Source organism: Bufo bufo, chromosome 3 (genome assembly GCF_905171765.1).
Source record: "Bufo bufo chromosome 3, aBufBuf1.1, whole genome shotgun sequence".
Lineage (NCBI taxonomy): Eukaryota > Metazoa > Chordata > Amphibia > Anura > Bufonidae > Bufo > Bufo bufo.
Window position 1 is genome coordinate 181,954,270 of NC_053391.1, and position 14,342 is coordinate 181,968,611.

Sequence of the window (14,342 nt, forward strand, 5' to 3'; positions counted from 1 at the left end):
CCTCCTTCTGTACTTGGTCTCATTTACTAGAGGACTATAAGGGTGGCTTCACATGCTGCAAAAAATGTAGACTGAAATCCACATGTATTTATTTGGTTCACGGGGATTTTAGTTTTGTTTTTGGTGCAGATTTTAAAGCAAATTATGACTTCCTATTGAAATCTATGAAGTAATTGGGCTTCACAAAATCCATAACAGGTTTTTCAAGCTGAACAAATTTAAACTCCACAGGAATGCGCTGGGAATTATTATGTTAGGTTTTTCTGCAAATGCATTCTGCCATGTGTTTAGACACCCTAAGACTATATTGAGATATAAACATTCAAGCGTTCAGTCAACATGATGAACCCTAGTAAAACCAGGCAAACTGCCTGGTAGGGCTGATCATGCCAAGTGCAACACCACCTCTGTTGCGGCAATCAGAGGTGTCATTTTAGAGAAATGTGTGCTTTTATTTTTATGTTAAAAGGTTTGTGCGGGATCCTCCAAAATGTAATTTAATTGTGTAGACCTCATCCAGTCATCGCCACATCATAATAGTGTGCTTGTCAACTTTCCCTGAGCCTTTACTTCGGTCTCCATGCTCCCGCTGATTGTTTACAACCCAAACTTCCAGGTTGTGGGTGTACATGAGCAGCTGCTGTGTGCTAGAAGATCAGCCAGAAATATAAATGCCCACTACACCATTCCCTGGGCTGAAAACTCCACTCACTAAACCCTCCATCATCCCCATCCTGTCTCCTAATGTGTACGGTCGCACAGCTTCGATATGACAAGGAGTGGACTCCACCTACCCTGCTAGTGGATTGAGAGTGTTGACCAGCGCATTCCAACATCACATGGGTCTGACCTCATGATCATTCAGGCAGGGATTCTAACATGGGGGATCATTGGAGACCTGGTCTTGATGTCCAGATAACCCCTTTAACAAGGTGCTCAGAGGACCGAAGGACTGGCCTAGCCCTTGGAGCACTGCTTCACTTCCTCCTCTGCCTTGTAGCCACTCCCCCTATACCACTGATTGACTGGGCCAACCATCTTCACTATTATGATGCCTGGCCCTGAATTCTCGCATATATGCCAATGAGACTACAATTGGCACATGTGCAATTCGGATATCAAAGCGGTAACCCGCTCTGCGATCCAAACTGCACATGCGCCGACTGTACCCTCAGAGTGCAGACGTACCAATTCCTCCTTGCACATTTCCCAATTTTTACCTTAAAGAGGACCTTTCACTAGATTAAAAAATCTAAACTAAGTATACAGACATGTAGAGTGGCACCCAGGGATCTCCCTGCACTTACTATTATCCCTGGGCACCGCTCCGTTCGCCCGGTATAGCCTCCAGTATCTTCACATGTTAGGCTCCACCCAGGGGAACCTGCCGGCGTCTCTTTCTCCCAGGCTGTAGCGCTGGCCAATCGCAGCGCTTAGCTCATAGCCTGAGGAAAAAAAAAAAACTCTCAGCTATGAGCTGAGCGCTGCGATTGGCCAGCGCTACAGCATGGGAGAAAGACGCCGGCACACACACACACACATAGTTGTATTTGAGAAGTGGCCTGAGAAGCTTGTTAGAAAAAGTAGGATCACAACATTCCATGTCCATTAGGCCAAGTACTTTCCACATGTGGTTAAGAACTATAGTGAAAATTACATTTGTTTCCCCATTTACAAAAACAGGCCTTTTCAAGGCTGTGCGAAAGGCTGAAACACTGCACTCATATGGGTGAAGAATGCTCCATTCAACCAAACCGTACACACACTATAATATATATACATGAGTGGACATCTGTTGCAGCTTCAAGTGGTGCCTGTCCGAAACCATGCCAAGAAGAGCATGGTCGTGGCTTCAAAACGCAGGCCATTAACTGCAGATCTACCCTCGCATTGAAAACAATGGGAGGCAGACACCACCCAGCAGCCACAAATTCCAATGGCAAATTCCACCAGGTGAATGGGCCCTATCAGTATATTTTTGGAGCATGGCAGGAAGCCACAGTACCTGAAGGAAACCCACGCTCTATGCAAATATTGCCTCTGGTCAGATTCTTTACAGTAACTCCAAACTCTGGCAAGGAAACAGATCTAACCACTGAGCCACTCCACTGCCCCAACAAGCCATATGTTCTTCTGTATTTTACTTGCACTGACCATTATCAGAGCTCAGACGCAATGTATAATAGGAATCTACCTCCCTTTTCATCACCCATGCTGCTGTTCGTCTACATACCTTATGCAGCAGTTCTGACTATAAGGCATGCCCAGTGTCGGGGGAGACTACCATCATAGGATGGAATGAATACAGATTACAAGCGACCTAAACCACTGTTGACAAATGATCTCCATGTTACGTGGGTTTCAATGCGGACTTGGCTGTAAATTTTAGTGTGGAAAATCCAGATTTATTTTTAAAAAATGAACCCCAAAACTACACAAGAACAATGAATTATATTATATATACATTGCACAATTTGTAGGACTTAAGTAAAGACATTAACAAAAGAAATAAAAAAGAAAAAACCCATAAGATAAAACCAGCGATCATATGCTTCCGATCACTCAGAAATATGATAAATAATCTTAATGCCGTGGGTGTAATCAAGCCTCAGGAAGTGGGAACCATCCCTTCTTTTGCCAAGCATGTGACATGTCTATAGCAAGCAATCTGTACTTAAATTTAGTTTTGCAAGGGTACTTTCACACTTGCAGCAAAGGGATTCCGGCAGACAGTTCCGTTGCCGGATCCGGCAAAATGTATGCCAACTGATTGCATTTTAAAACTGATCCATCTTACAAATACATTGCAAGAACGGATCAGTCTGTCCGTTTGTACTCGTGTTTCCTTGTTGCCCCATACATTATAATGTCTCCTTGATGCCCCCATGCAGTAATATCTCCTTAGTTGCCCACCAAGAACGGGGTCACCATTCCCCCCCAAATCTGATGGAGTGGCCAAGCCCATTGCTGCTCTTCATTCATTCTTTATGGGAGTGCTGGAGATAGCAGCCATCAGCCATCTTCACTGCTCCCATAGAAAATGGGACATCTTAGCGGAAACCCTGATAAGTGGGTTGTTCAGAGTGTGCCCATTATAGGTGCACATTGTCAGGAAGGGCACCTTGGCATCATAAAGATGCCTTTCAGTCAAATAAAACATTGGGGGTCATTTAGTAAAAACTGGCGCTTCCTATATGGGTCTTAGTCCCTACACACTACAGTCATATTACCGCAGCCTCCAGAGCGCAGTGACTGCTCTCAGCCCCGGCTTGTCGGTGCAGCAGCCCCCAGAGTGCAGCGACTGTTATCCAACACCGATCTCTCTGTGCAGCAGCCCCCAGAGCGCAGTGACTGTTCTCAGCCCCCGGCCTGCAGCCTGTCTGTGCAGCAGCCCCCAGAGTGCAGCAAACTGTTAACCAGCGCCGGTCTCCTGGCTCTGGGGGAAGGGGGTTTAGAGCCACTAGATTGTCAATTCTTTGTTGACGTAAAGGACTTATATCCCATGACTAGGGTTGTCACAATACCAAAATTTTGATTCAATTTCAGTCCCATAAATAAGTAATGCAATACTCAATACCACGCAAAAGAAAAACTTAATGCCAAGTGTGCATTCCGCAATTTATGGAACGTGCGGCGCATAATAGAACAGTTCTATCCTATTTTTTAGGGGAGGAGACTAAAAAGAATCGTTTGTGTTTACATTTTTTTTTCTGTTACAGCGTTCACCACATAGGAGATATTTTTCAATACTTTAATAGTTTGGACTTTTTAGGACGTAGCGATACCCAATTTTTTTTTTCTTATTATTGTTTATATATATTTTTTATGTAAATTGGGAAAGGGGGTGATTTCAAATTAGATTATTTTTTATTTATTTAATAACTATTAGACCCCTTTATGGGGCTAGAACCTGGGATCTTTTCATCCCTTGTCCTATTCACCCTAATAAGATCTATTAGGGTGCAATAGGATCTCACACCGTCTCTGCTGCCCTGTGCCTGTGCACACGGCAGCAGGTGAGATTTCCATGGCAGCCAGGGCTTCAGTAGCGTCCTGGCTGCCATGGTAACGATCAGAGCCCTGAGATTTCACTGCTTGGGCTCAATCAGAAGCTGCCACTGCACCACCAATGAAGAGGGGAGGGAACCCTGTGGCCACTGCCACAATGATTATAATTTATAATACTGGGGTATGGGGGGGGGGGGGGGGCAATATAAATGTAATTAACCTCATAATACAAACACAGACTGCGGGCGCCAGCCATATCACACAGCCGGCACTCGGCCTCAATGACAGGGTCCCACCGAACGTGACAATTAACCACCTCAGAGCCGCATTTGAGGGGTAAATTGCTCGGTTCGTGGGATCGCCGCTTCCTGTCATTGAGGACGGGTGCCGGGTATGCGATACGGCCAGCACCCGAAGTCTATATTTGAATTGAGGGTAATTCTCATTGGTGGCGCAGCGGCCACAGCCCCTCCCCTCCTCCTCCTCACTATACCTTCTCAGTGGTGGCTCGGCGGGAATAGGATCACAGTGGGGAGGGAACTCCCTCCTTCTCCATTGTGCCGGAAGCTTTATAGGCATTCAGCACTGACGTGCGACTGCCCCTACGTCGTCACTAAAATACAGCGGTAATTAAGAAATGGCGATATCGCTGTTTTCTTAATACCGCGGTATATCGTTAATACGGTTTATTGCCCGACCCTAGGTGTGAACCTACCCCTACACACTCAAATAGCCTACCATGCTCTTGGAAAGTACGTCAATATTCTGCAGGTTGTATTCTGCGCGTGTAGCTGTCAAGCAGCTGTAGGAACTCAAGGACACTGGGAGGATATGAATCTCTCAAGCTTCACATGTGTAAACTAGGTAGACATTATCTAACTATGTGACTCTCAATACAAAAAGCAAAGTCAATTAAACCAAAGCATAAATTAGCCTAATAAAATAGTTCTAGCCAATTAAACATCACTCCATGATGTCTGAAATACTCAAAGATGTGGATGACAAAACACTCAACAGCTAAAGTCTTCACAAGCATCTGTCATAACATAGATGTCTGTGCATATCCAACCAGTGAAGTTGAGAAGAAGATTGTCAAAGATGACCACTTGGATCAAACTGGACAAAACACAAGAGAATAAACTGGTGGTGCATTTTAATGAATGCATTTAGACTGAATGGTAGACACAAGCAGTATGGGATCATAATTATGGGACTATGATGCTAGAAAAGTTAATGTGAAGAGTTATAATTTGTGGAACTCTGTCTATAATGGTGCAGAGTATTAACCATACAGAGAAAAAGCAGCCACTCACCAGTATAAGCGCTTGAAGCATATCCTAGTGGGACTCCACATCAAGTTCCTCCACCCTATCTGCTGCATACTGAACAGACCACAAATGCTTTACAATTAAAGCGAGACTTAAGTACAAGCAGACAAACCTTGTATCCCAGACTGCAAAGCAAAAGGAGATATTGTTCTTCTGCTCAAGGGAAATCTAACTAGTAAAATGGTTGACATCTGTATTCAGAAAACATTTCCTGGAATGTGACCAATATGCTTGAGTGTACAAAATACTGATTTCTCTCGCATGCCTAACTTCAGCTAGTGACAAAAATGACAGGAGCCCATCAGAGACTACTATGAAGTGCCAGTGATAATTAATATATATATATTTTTAATTTTTTTTCCCACATGTGTAATGCTGGTGGCTTGTACTGTCTATAAGTTTGGATTTGACCTGCATTCTGTGGTAGTCTCTCCAAAACAATAAAAAATGACTATCTAATCACTCCTGCTCTTTCAGAAGATTGGTTTTGATTGCAATGGGATTTATTTTTATTTTTTTATTCCTTTCTAAAATCTTTACAGTGACTCCAAACTGAATATTCTATGTAATCCTTTCGTGACCAACAGATGATTATATTACGGCTGGGGTACACACAATTTGTGGGTTCATTTCTTACCCTATGGTATAACCAAAGAAAAGTATCACTTAAAAAGGTCTTTTCAGAGAAGATTAAAAATGTGACTAAAACAGTAGAAGTTGATAAATGAATCTTCAAAAAAAGAAATTGCATATTTCCTAAGAGTCCTCGTTATATAAGAGGAAATACGCATGTTTTTAATTTCTTTTTTAAAGATCGCTATTTGACTTATCAATTCATCTACATAAAACTATATCCTCACATTTTTCAAATTAGACATTAGATTATTATGGTCTTGTAGGATTACTGATATTTTGACCACAAATGTAGGGATTCTGTTATCAGAATTTAGGCCTATAACCTAAACATATGGCCAGGTCCCTACTAATACACAGAATCCTAAAGTGACCTTATCAAATGCGCCTGTGGCTCTATAATCATATAAAACAGGTTTATATAACCTGTCACTCACGTCAAAATGTGTCCAAGGGGATGTCTCACGATGCAGGGTGCCCGGCTGCAACCATCTCCTTTCGGTGCCTAGCACCGCCTTCTGAATTGAAATCTCTGCCCTCCCTTCCATTAGAGCCGCCTACCTCAGTTCATCGTTCACTCCTGGCAGCTGTAATCGGGGGGCCAAGGCAGGTTCTAGCGAAGTGCGCCGGCCAGCGCACTTCGCATAACGAGGCCGCTGCCAGGAGTGAACGATGAACTGAGGTAGGCTGCAGCCGGGCACCCTGCATCGTGAGACGTCCCCTTGGACACATTTTGACGTGAGTGATAGGTTATATAAACCTATTTTATATGATTATAGAGCCACAGGTGCATTTAATAAGGTCAGTTTCGGATTCAGGGTATTAGTAGGGACCTGGCCATATGTTTAGGTTATAGGCCTAAATTCTGATGACAGAATCCCTTTAAGGACAACGACTGATATAAACCAAACTTTGAGGTTATATATGGAAATAAGAGCTTACTACAATCATCCGCATTGCATAAATTTGTGATATACTTGATCAATCACAGTTTTAAATCACATCATATACCAAGACCATTTTTGATTATGGTCCAAATATTTTTACTGCTACAATTATGATTTTTATATAAAGCTATACACAAGAATTCATTGTTATAATCATGGTATATGTTAGGATTCATAGCTATCATTTTTAATCTATGGGATTTATCATATTCTTGTTGCATTAAGTATAAGGTCCGTTATATATTTTTTATATTTTCCTTTTTTGTATTTTTTTTAGCATTTTTATATAACTTTTATATCCTTTATATTTGTTATTACATATATATTTGTGATGATTTATTTTGTTTCAATAAATAGGATATTATTATGCATATTAGCTGGATTTGTTTCCATGTGACAACAGTTAGTTGAGGGCCCTCCTAAAACTAATCATTGTGTCCATACATTATACTTATTCGGCAGAGGGTGTGCCGTGGAGTGAGCAACTTGACCATTTTCTGTCCAGTTGGGTAGAGCCACGGTACGTTCATATTATCTTCTAGACTTCACCACTGAAGCAGAGTAAACAAAAAACAGCGGGGACCACCAAAGCAGCACCAGAGTGTTAAGGGACCGGTGAAAGTTTTTAATTTTTTTTTATAATTCATGCTGTTATCCAAATATTTTACATGCTCCGAAAGCCCCTTCAAAATAGGTACACTTCATGCCATTTTGGGACAGTACCTTTGATTTTCTGACTTCAAGAACACAGCACTTAAAATGACAATGTCACTTTAATCTTGTCTACATTTAAAGGGAAGCAAATGTTACAAATGCAGTGTTTACCAGTAACAACTTGAAGGGGTTAAAAAATAATAAATACCCCTAAAACCCAAAAGCCAACCAGCCACGGGACATTCAGTTTGAACAGGGGACACATTTTCTTGGTTTTAATGTTGGCGACATAGTCCCAATGTATAACATGGTATACAAAAAGATGTTTCCACCCCAGTTATCACATCCTGCCCCCAGACTAGAATATACACCAACTTGTCTTGCAGCAACCCCTCTCATTCAGTGAACTGCAGACCACTACCCACAGGAGCAGGTGGTTTGGGCTCACACAACGTTCTGGCATTGCTCTTTATTTAAAGGGATACTGACAGGCCATTAGAGCATATAAAGTGACATTCTTCTATTGGTCTTAATATGCTTAATTAAACTATACCATTATCACCCCTCGCTGCCTTTCCTTTACTTATAAAAAGTGTTTTTATCAATATGCAAATTACTTTACTTTGTGCCCAAGGGGCTGTCCCTCATTCAGTTGTGTGCCCAGCCGCGCCGCAACTGCCGTCTCCTAGTGCCGCCCAGCTCATTAGTATTCACTGCACTGGGCGGCTTTTTTTTGTCCCGACGCAGTAAAATCCCGCACATGCCCAGTACTATCTTCCTGGCATCAGCCTCATCTTGTCGCTCCGTGCCTGCGCCGGATAAGGTGCCTGGCACCCTCCAGCTCCAGTAGAAGATAGTACTGGGCATGCGCAGGATTTCACTGCGTCGGGAGAAAAAAAAGCCGCTCAGTAAAGGAAAGGCAGCGAGGGGTGATAATGGTATAGTTTAATTAAGCACATTAAGACCAATAGAAGAATATATGTCACTTTATATGCTCTAACGGCCTGTCAGTGTCCCTTCAAAGAGGTTCTGTCACCACTTGATAAAATGTCCTATTGGTCCCCTGAGTTTTTTTTCACATTCTTGCGATCACCCCTACCCTGATCTTTCTGGTGCCCTATATGCAAATTGTTTGTGTTTTTAAGTTGGGGGCAACCAAACCTCTTCTCTCTGAGATGGTGTCCTTTCCACTGCGCTGTCATCGTGGAGTCAGAGTGGCCCTGTCCAGCATGATCTCACAAGGCCAAAGACTTCAGCACTGTGATGTTACTGTACATCGCAATAAGTGAACGTGGTCGATCTGATACTTCCAATTTGCCACGACCACCATTAGTTACAAGAAATCCAGCCAGTTTGGATTTCTTGTTCCTTTCGGTTCTCAACACGACCACACTGACTAGTTTGCGATGCTGCAGCACTAAACTACAAACTATTTGTGTTGTATATTCTCAGCCTTAAAAGGGGACATCCCACAAAAAATATTCTAGTTTTCAAACCAGCACCTGGATCTAAATTCTTTTGTAATCGCATGTAATTAAAAATTTAGCATAGTCACCGAGTTATTCAATAAAATGCATCTGTATAGCACCACCTGCTGTTGGCTTTTTTCCCCCCTCATTTCTTTGTCCGGCTCACTGAGATGGCCGCACATGCGCACTTTCATCTGATAGGGAGAGCTGAGACACGCCCCCTGAGCTGTGATACGGTGAGCTGAGACACGCCCACCGAGCTGCAGCAGAAAAGACACTCCCCTTCAGCTGTCTGCTTGATATAAATCCAGCAGAGCAATGAATGGGGAGATCTCTGGATCCATGTGAGGTATAGGGCTGGTTCTAGCTAGGTTAGAAAGACATTACTATATGATCTCTGATTTTCACTTTTTACATTAGTCATGGGATAACCACTTAAAATTTTCATTGATCTGATAAATTTGGGGGCGCAGTAGGGAAATCAAGCCCCCCAGTTGCTTTTCCTGCCCCTATTCTGCAGTCTTCCTACCATAGAACAGTCTGGATCTGCAGATGGACTGACAATGATATTTCAAGGAACTTCTTTCTCTCTGCATTTACAAAAACAAAGGGAATACTCTTTTATAATCGCGCAGGGCAAGGGTTTTTACAGCAAATTTGGTTGCATACTGGATCTCTGCTAGGCGGAGGCTTCCGCCTAGCAGTGTTCCCGGTGACCTCTAGGGCAGCACTAAAGCCCGCCCATTTGTGCTGGTGGCGACACTGGGAACACTGCTAGGCGGAAGCATGAAATGCCCCAATGCTCATCTCAGAGGGGCTGCCTGGGTGAAGAAGGGGCTATGTTCGGGTTCCGCTCTGAACTTGGACAACCGCTTTAAGAAGTTAAATCTATGCTTCAACTACGAAAAATAATGTTACACAGAACTAATTGTAGGAAGTACAACACTTCCTGTCAGTACTCAGAGATTTGAGATTTCTACATAAGTGAAGACACAAAACCCAGAAACTTACATCTAGAAGTGTGTGCAAGTGCTGATCCTGGAAAACACTGTGCAGGAAATCAAGGTCTTTCTCACTGCAGTCGGTAAGTGCATGGATCTCCTCCAGACTATCCAGTACTTGAGACACGGCTCCTAAATGCAAACAAGAGGGGGACAAAAGCTATGAGGTACATTTCCATGGCAAAATGGTCTGTGGACAATAAAGGCACTTGACTAAAACGATGATTAATGAGAGACACTACCTGAAAAACCAATGACATCCAGAGACATTTATGGAGAAGGATGAAGCAAAAAAATTTAAATATGAACTGGCGAACAAAAGTCAAGATGATTTCTAAGAGATGAAACTATGAAAACATGGCAAATTCATTAATGTAACTCTTGACCAGAGGAAAAGGATAGGAATGTGACTAAAAACAGTACAATAGCCATAAAAGTCATAAATTCATGTTATACAGTGAACGGCAGAAACTTTAGTATCTAGTGGGTGAAAGAAGGGCATCAAAATAGTCACTAGCACATTTATGGATGGAAGGTATGTAGAAAATGATGAAGCATATCCCCAAGGCCAGCAGGGAACTCTCTAATACAGTGTGAGAGTATGCATAAAGCATCTAAACTCTGCAAACCAATACAAACAAATAAAATAAAGAGAAACTGGGCATTTTAGGAATGTGTATACCCTGTGTGAAGACAAACTCAAATACCTGAAGATCGGTATATGGGTAAATCAAAGTGGTTCTAAAGGGTTATTTTCGGTATAATGAAAATTAATGCAGCTTTGCAATACGTGTAATGGAAATACTGTGACTTCACATTCCAACCCTAAAAAAACTGACCCGACCTTGTCCTGCTCATGCAACTGATGTGTTTGTTACCGCGCATTAATGTACGCAGTTGACAGTAAGCAGTGTCACAAAACTTGTGACCAATGTCACAAAACTTCTGGTGCATCTATTCTTAGGACTCAGTGTTGTGCCATTCCTTTATTAGTCCTGTAAGAAGTTATAAATTAATTACTAGAAGTTTGCAGTGACAGTCCAGATGGGTGCTAACAGTTGGGGATGTGTACCTGCACAGACTGACACTATCCAATCAGTGCTCAGCAACTGGTATCACCCATCTGGTCCTTGCAAAATGCTAGCAACCCATTCATAACTTCTAACAGAAATAATAAAAGAATGGCACAACACAAAGTCATACGAAAAGATGCGGTTATTACATGGGAGATGCAAGTAGTTACTAAAACATACGTCAGGCGAGGTAAGGCTACTTTCACACTTGCGTTCGGGGTTCCGCTTGTGAGTTCCGTTTGAAGGCTCTCACAAGCGGCCCCGAACGGATCCGTACAGCCCCAATGCATTCTGACTGGATGCGGATCCGCTCAGAATGCCTCAGTTTGGCACCGTTTGCCCTCCGTTCCGCTCAGCAGGCGGACACCCGAACGCAGCTTGCAGCGTTCGGGTGTCCGCCTGGCCGTGCGGAGCCAAACTGATCCGTCCAGACTTACAATGCAGGTCAATGGGGACGGATCCGTTTGAAGTTGACACAATATGGTGCAATTTCAAACGGATCCGTCCCCCATTGACTTTCAATGCAAAGTCTGGACGGATCCGTCTGACTAACTTTCACACTTAGAATTTTTTCTGAAATATAATGCAGACGGATCCGTTCTGAACAGATCCCAACGTTTGCATTATAGGAGCGGATCCGTCTGTGCAGACACCAGACGGATCCGCTCCGAACGCAAGTGTGAAAGTAGTCTAACTGGTCTCCTTTAAGATTATAAGAAACCAAATCAGCTGCTTGTGGTAATAGTGGGAATTTCAGCCTAAGGCCACATGCAGCATGGGCGCCAGCTGTGTGGCATCCGTGATGTGGTGCACAAACGTCCTGTACCCGCTGTTTGCGGGCACGGCCAGGCAACAAGGAAGATCTGAACTGAAAGAAAATGTATTAAAATGTTATAAGCCTTCATTACACAATGAGGGAGCTTTATGTAACATTAGAAAATTCAAAGATAGTGAAGAGAAATAGGAAGCCCCCAGACCTACATTTCAAGTGTCATAGCAAAGGGTCTGAATACTTCTGCTCGTGAAAAATGTTAGTTTTTCCTTTAATAAATTTGTAAACATTTCTAAAATTCAGTTTTCGCTTTCTCATTATGGGGCATTACGTGGAAAAGGATGATGATGAAAACTTGAATATTTTTATTTTAGCAACATAACAAAAAGTGAAAAAAAGTTAAAGGGTCTGAAGACTTTCTGAATGTCCTGTACATAAATGAAATAAAGGACTTATTGAACATGATAAACTGAAAGAAAATGTATTACAATGTTATAAGCCTTCATTACACAAGAGGGAGCTTTATGTAACATTAGAAAATTCTTAGAACTAGCATCTTTCACATGTAAGAAGTTCTGGGGAATCATGACAGCAGGAAGGAAGGTGAAGTGAGAAGTGTGTGGCCTCTAGTGTTGACAAAGCTACTGCATGCTTCTCATGATCTCAGGGGCTGAAAACGTGGATGACGAAAATCGAGTGGTCAAGTCCTTGGCATTTAAACCCTTATATGGACATTCATTTTGATTTACAGCAATGCTGATCTGGTGAAGCAGGTCCCAGAACCGCCATCATAAGGAAATGGGAGGCCATACTGATCGCTACTGTACACCTATATGCTGTTTTATATACAAACTATTGTTCTTTCAATATAATCCACAAATGTGCAGCTTTCCCACAAAAGGTCTTTCCTCTGTAAAATAAAAGTACATGTGAGGGTACTTTCACACTTGCGGCAGTGTGATCCGGTGGGCAGCGGATGCGGATCCGTCTCACAAATGCATTGCAAGAATGGATCAGTCTCTCCGCTTGTCATGCGGACAGACTGATCAGTCTTGTATTTTTTATCACATTTTTACCGGTCTGCGCATTCGCAGGCCGGATCCGGCACTTATACATTCCTATGGGGAAAAATGCCGGATCCGGCATTCAGGCAAGTCTAAAGTCTTTTTCTCCGGAGATAAAACCGTAGCATGCTGCAGTTTTCTCTTTTGCCTGATCAGTCAAAACAACTGAATTGAAGACATCCTGATGCATCCTGAACGGATTACTCTCCATTCAGAATGAATGGGGATATGCCTAATCAGTTCGTTTCCGGTATAGAGCCCCTTTGACGGAACTCTATGCCGGAAAAGAAAAACTCTAGTGTGAAAGTACCCCTAGGTGAAATACATGGCACATATTCTATAGGAGCATGCAAAAAGCGTGAGGACAAGGCGTAATGCAGTCAAAAGGAATACCTACTTTCAGCAGCTAGAAGTCCTAGTAGTGCAGCATTAAGGCGGACAAAAGTAGGATTTTTAGAAAAAGCATGTTAGTTGCAAGCACGAACCAAGCAAATTACGTTAAGTACACAAAAATAAACAGTAGAACTAGCGCACATACTGTATATAACCTGTTTAGAATACAAGAAAAAAGAGACTCAGTTTCATATAAGACCAGAGAGCTGCTGATGCAGAAGTAACGCTATAAATCACTGCTCAGACGCAGACGGATAGTTTAAGAGGATAACATCATTTCTTCTCATGACTCAATGAATGCAAACACATACCCCGTGCTAACACAATACAGCGAGTGCAGCACAATGGACTTACCAGACTGGAAAATTCCCAGGAAAATATTACTGCATGTATGTAACAATATAAGAAGAGACTAATGGCACTCCTGTCAACCCATAGGCACAAATGAGGCATTAACCAAACTAATTGCTACTTTCATTTGGATGTGACTATCAGCCATATTGTCATTTAGTAAGCAGGCTGAATTACCAATGTGTTGAAAATGCAAAACTGAATTTAGGGAACTATTAGAGCCCAATCACACAGGGATTTTGTAGTTGTCAAAATCCACCGCGTATACAGCGGCAGAAACCACTGTGGCTGATCACTTACAGGCCACGGACCCGCTCGGATGGAACTAAGCCGAGAGTGGACACTTGCGGCAGCTTCAAGAGGCAGATGTCCTCAGTTAAAAAAAATATATAGATGCAAAGTTTCTCTAAAAACCGATTGAGTCTAAAAGTAAAGACGTGATGTGAAAGCGGCCTAAGGCTTATTTCACAGAAGGAGTTAGGGATTTTGCGATTGCGTTCAGTTTTAGTTTTTTTTGTATGGATGCAGTTTTTCTGCAGTATTAAGAATAATACTCAACGCATTGCATCTGGATGCCTTCTGCCCCATTCAATTGTATGGGGTCAGGGCTGTGTGAAAATTACACAATATAGAACACGCAGTGATGAGC

General features: G+C 42.5%; 1 protein-coding gene across 1 annotated transcript in view; it reads right to left on the bottom strand.

Moving 5' to 3' along the window:
* The window catches only part of CASK (calcium/calmodulin dependent serine protein kinase), a 286,458-nt gene that overhangs the window by 100,891 nt on the left and 171,225 nt on the right, over window positions 1-14,342 (bottom strand). Inside the window, 1 exon segment of the mRNA XM_040423804.1 lies at window positions 10,051-10,172. Coding sequence (XP_040279738.1) covers window positions 10,051-10,172 — 122 coding nt within the window.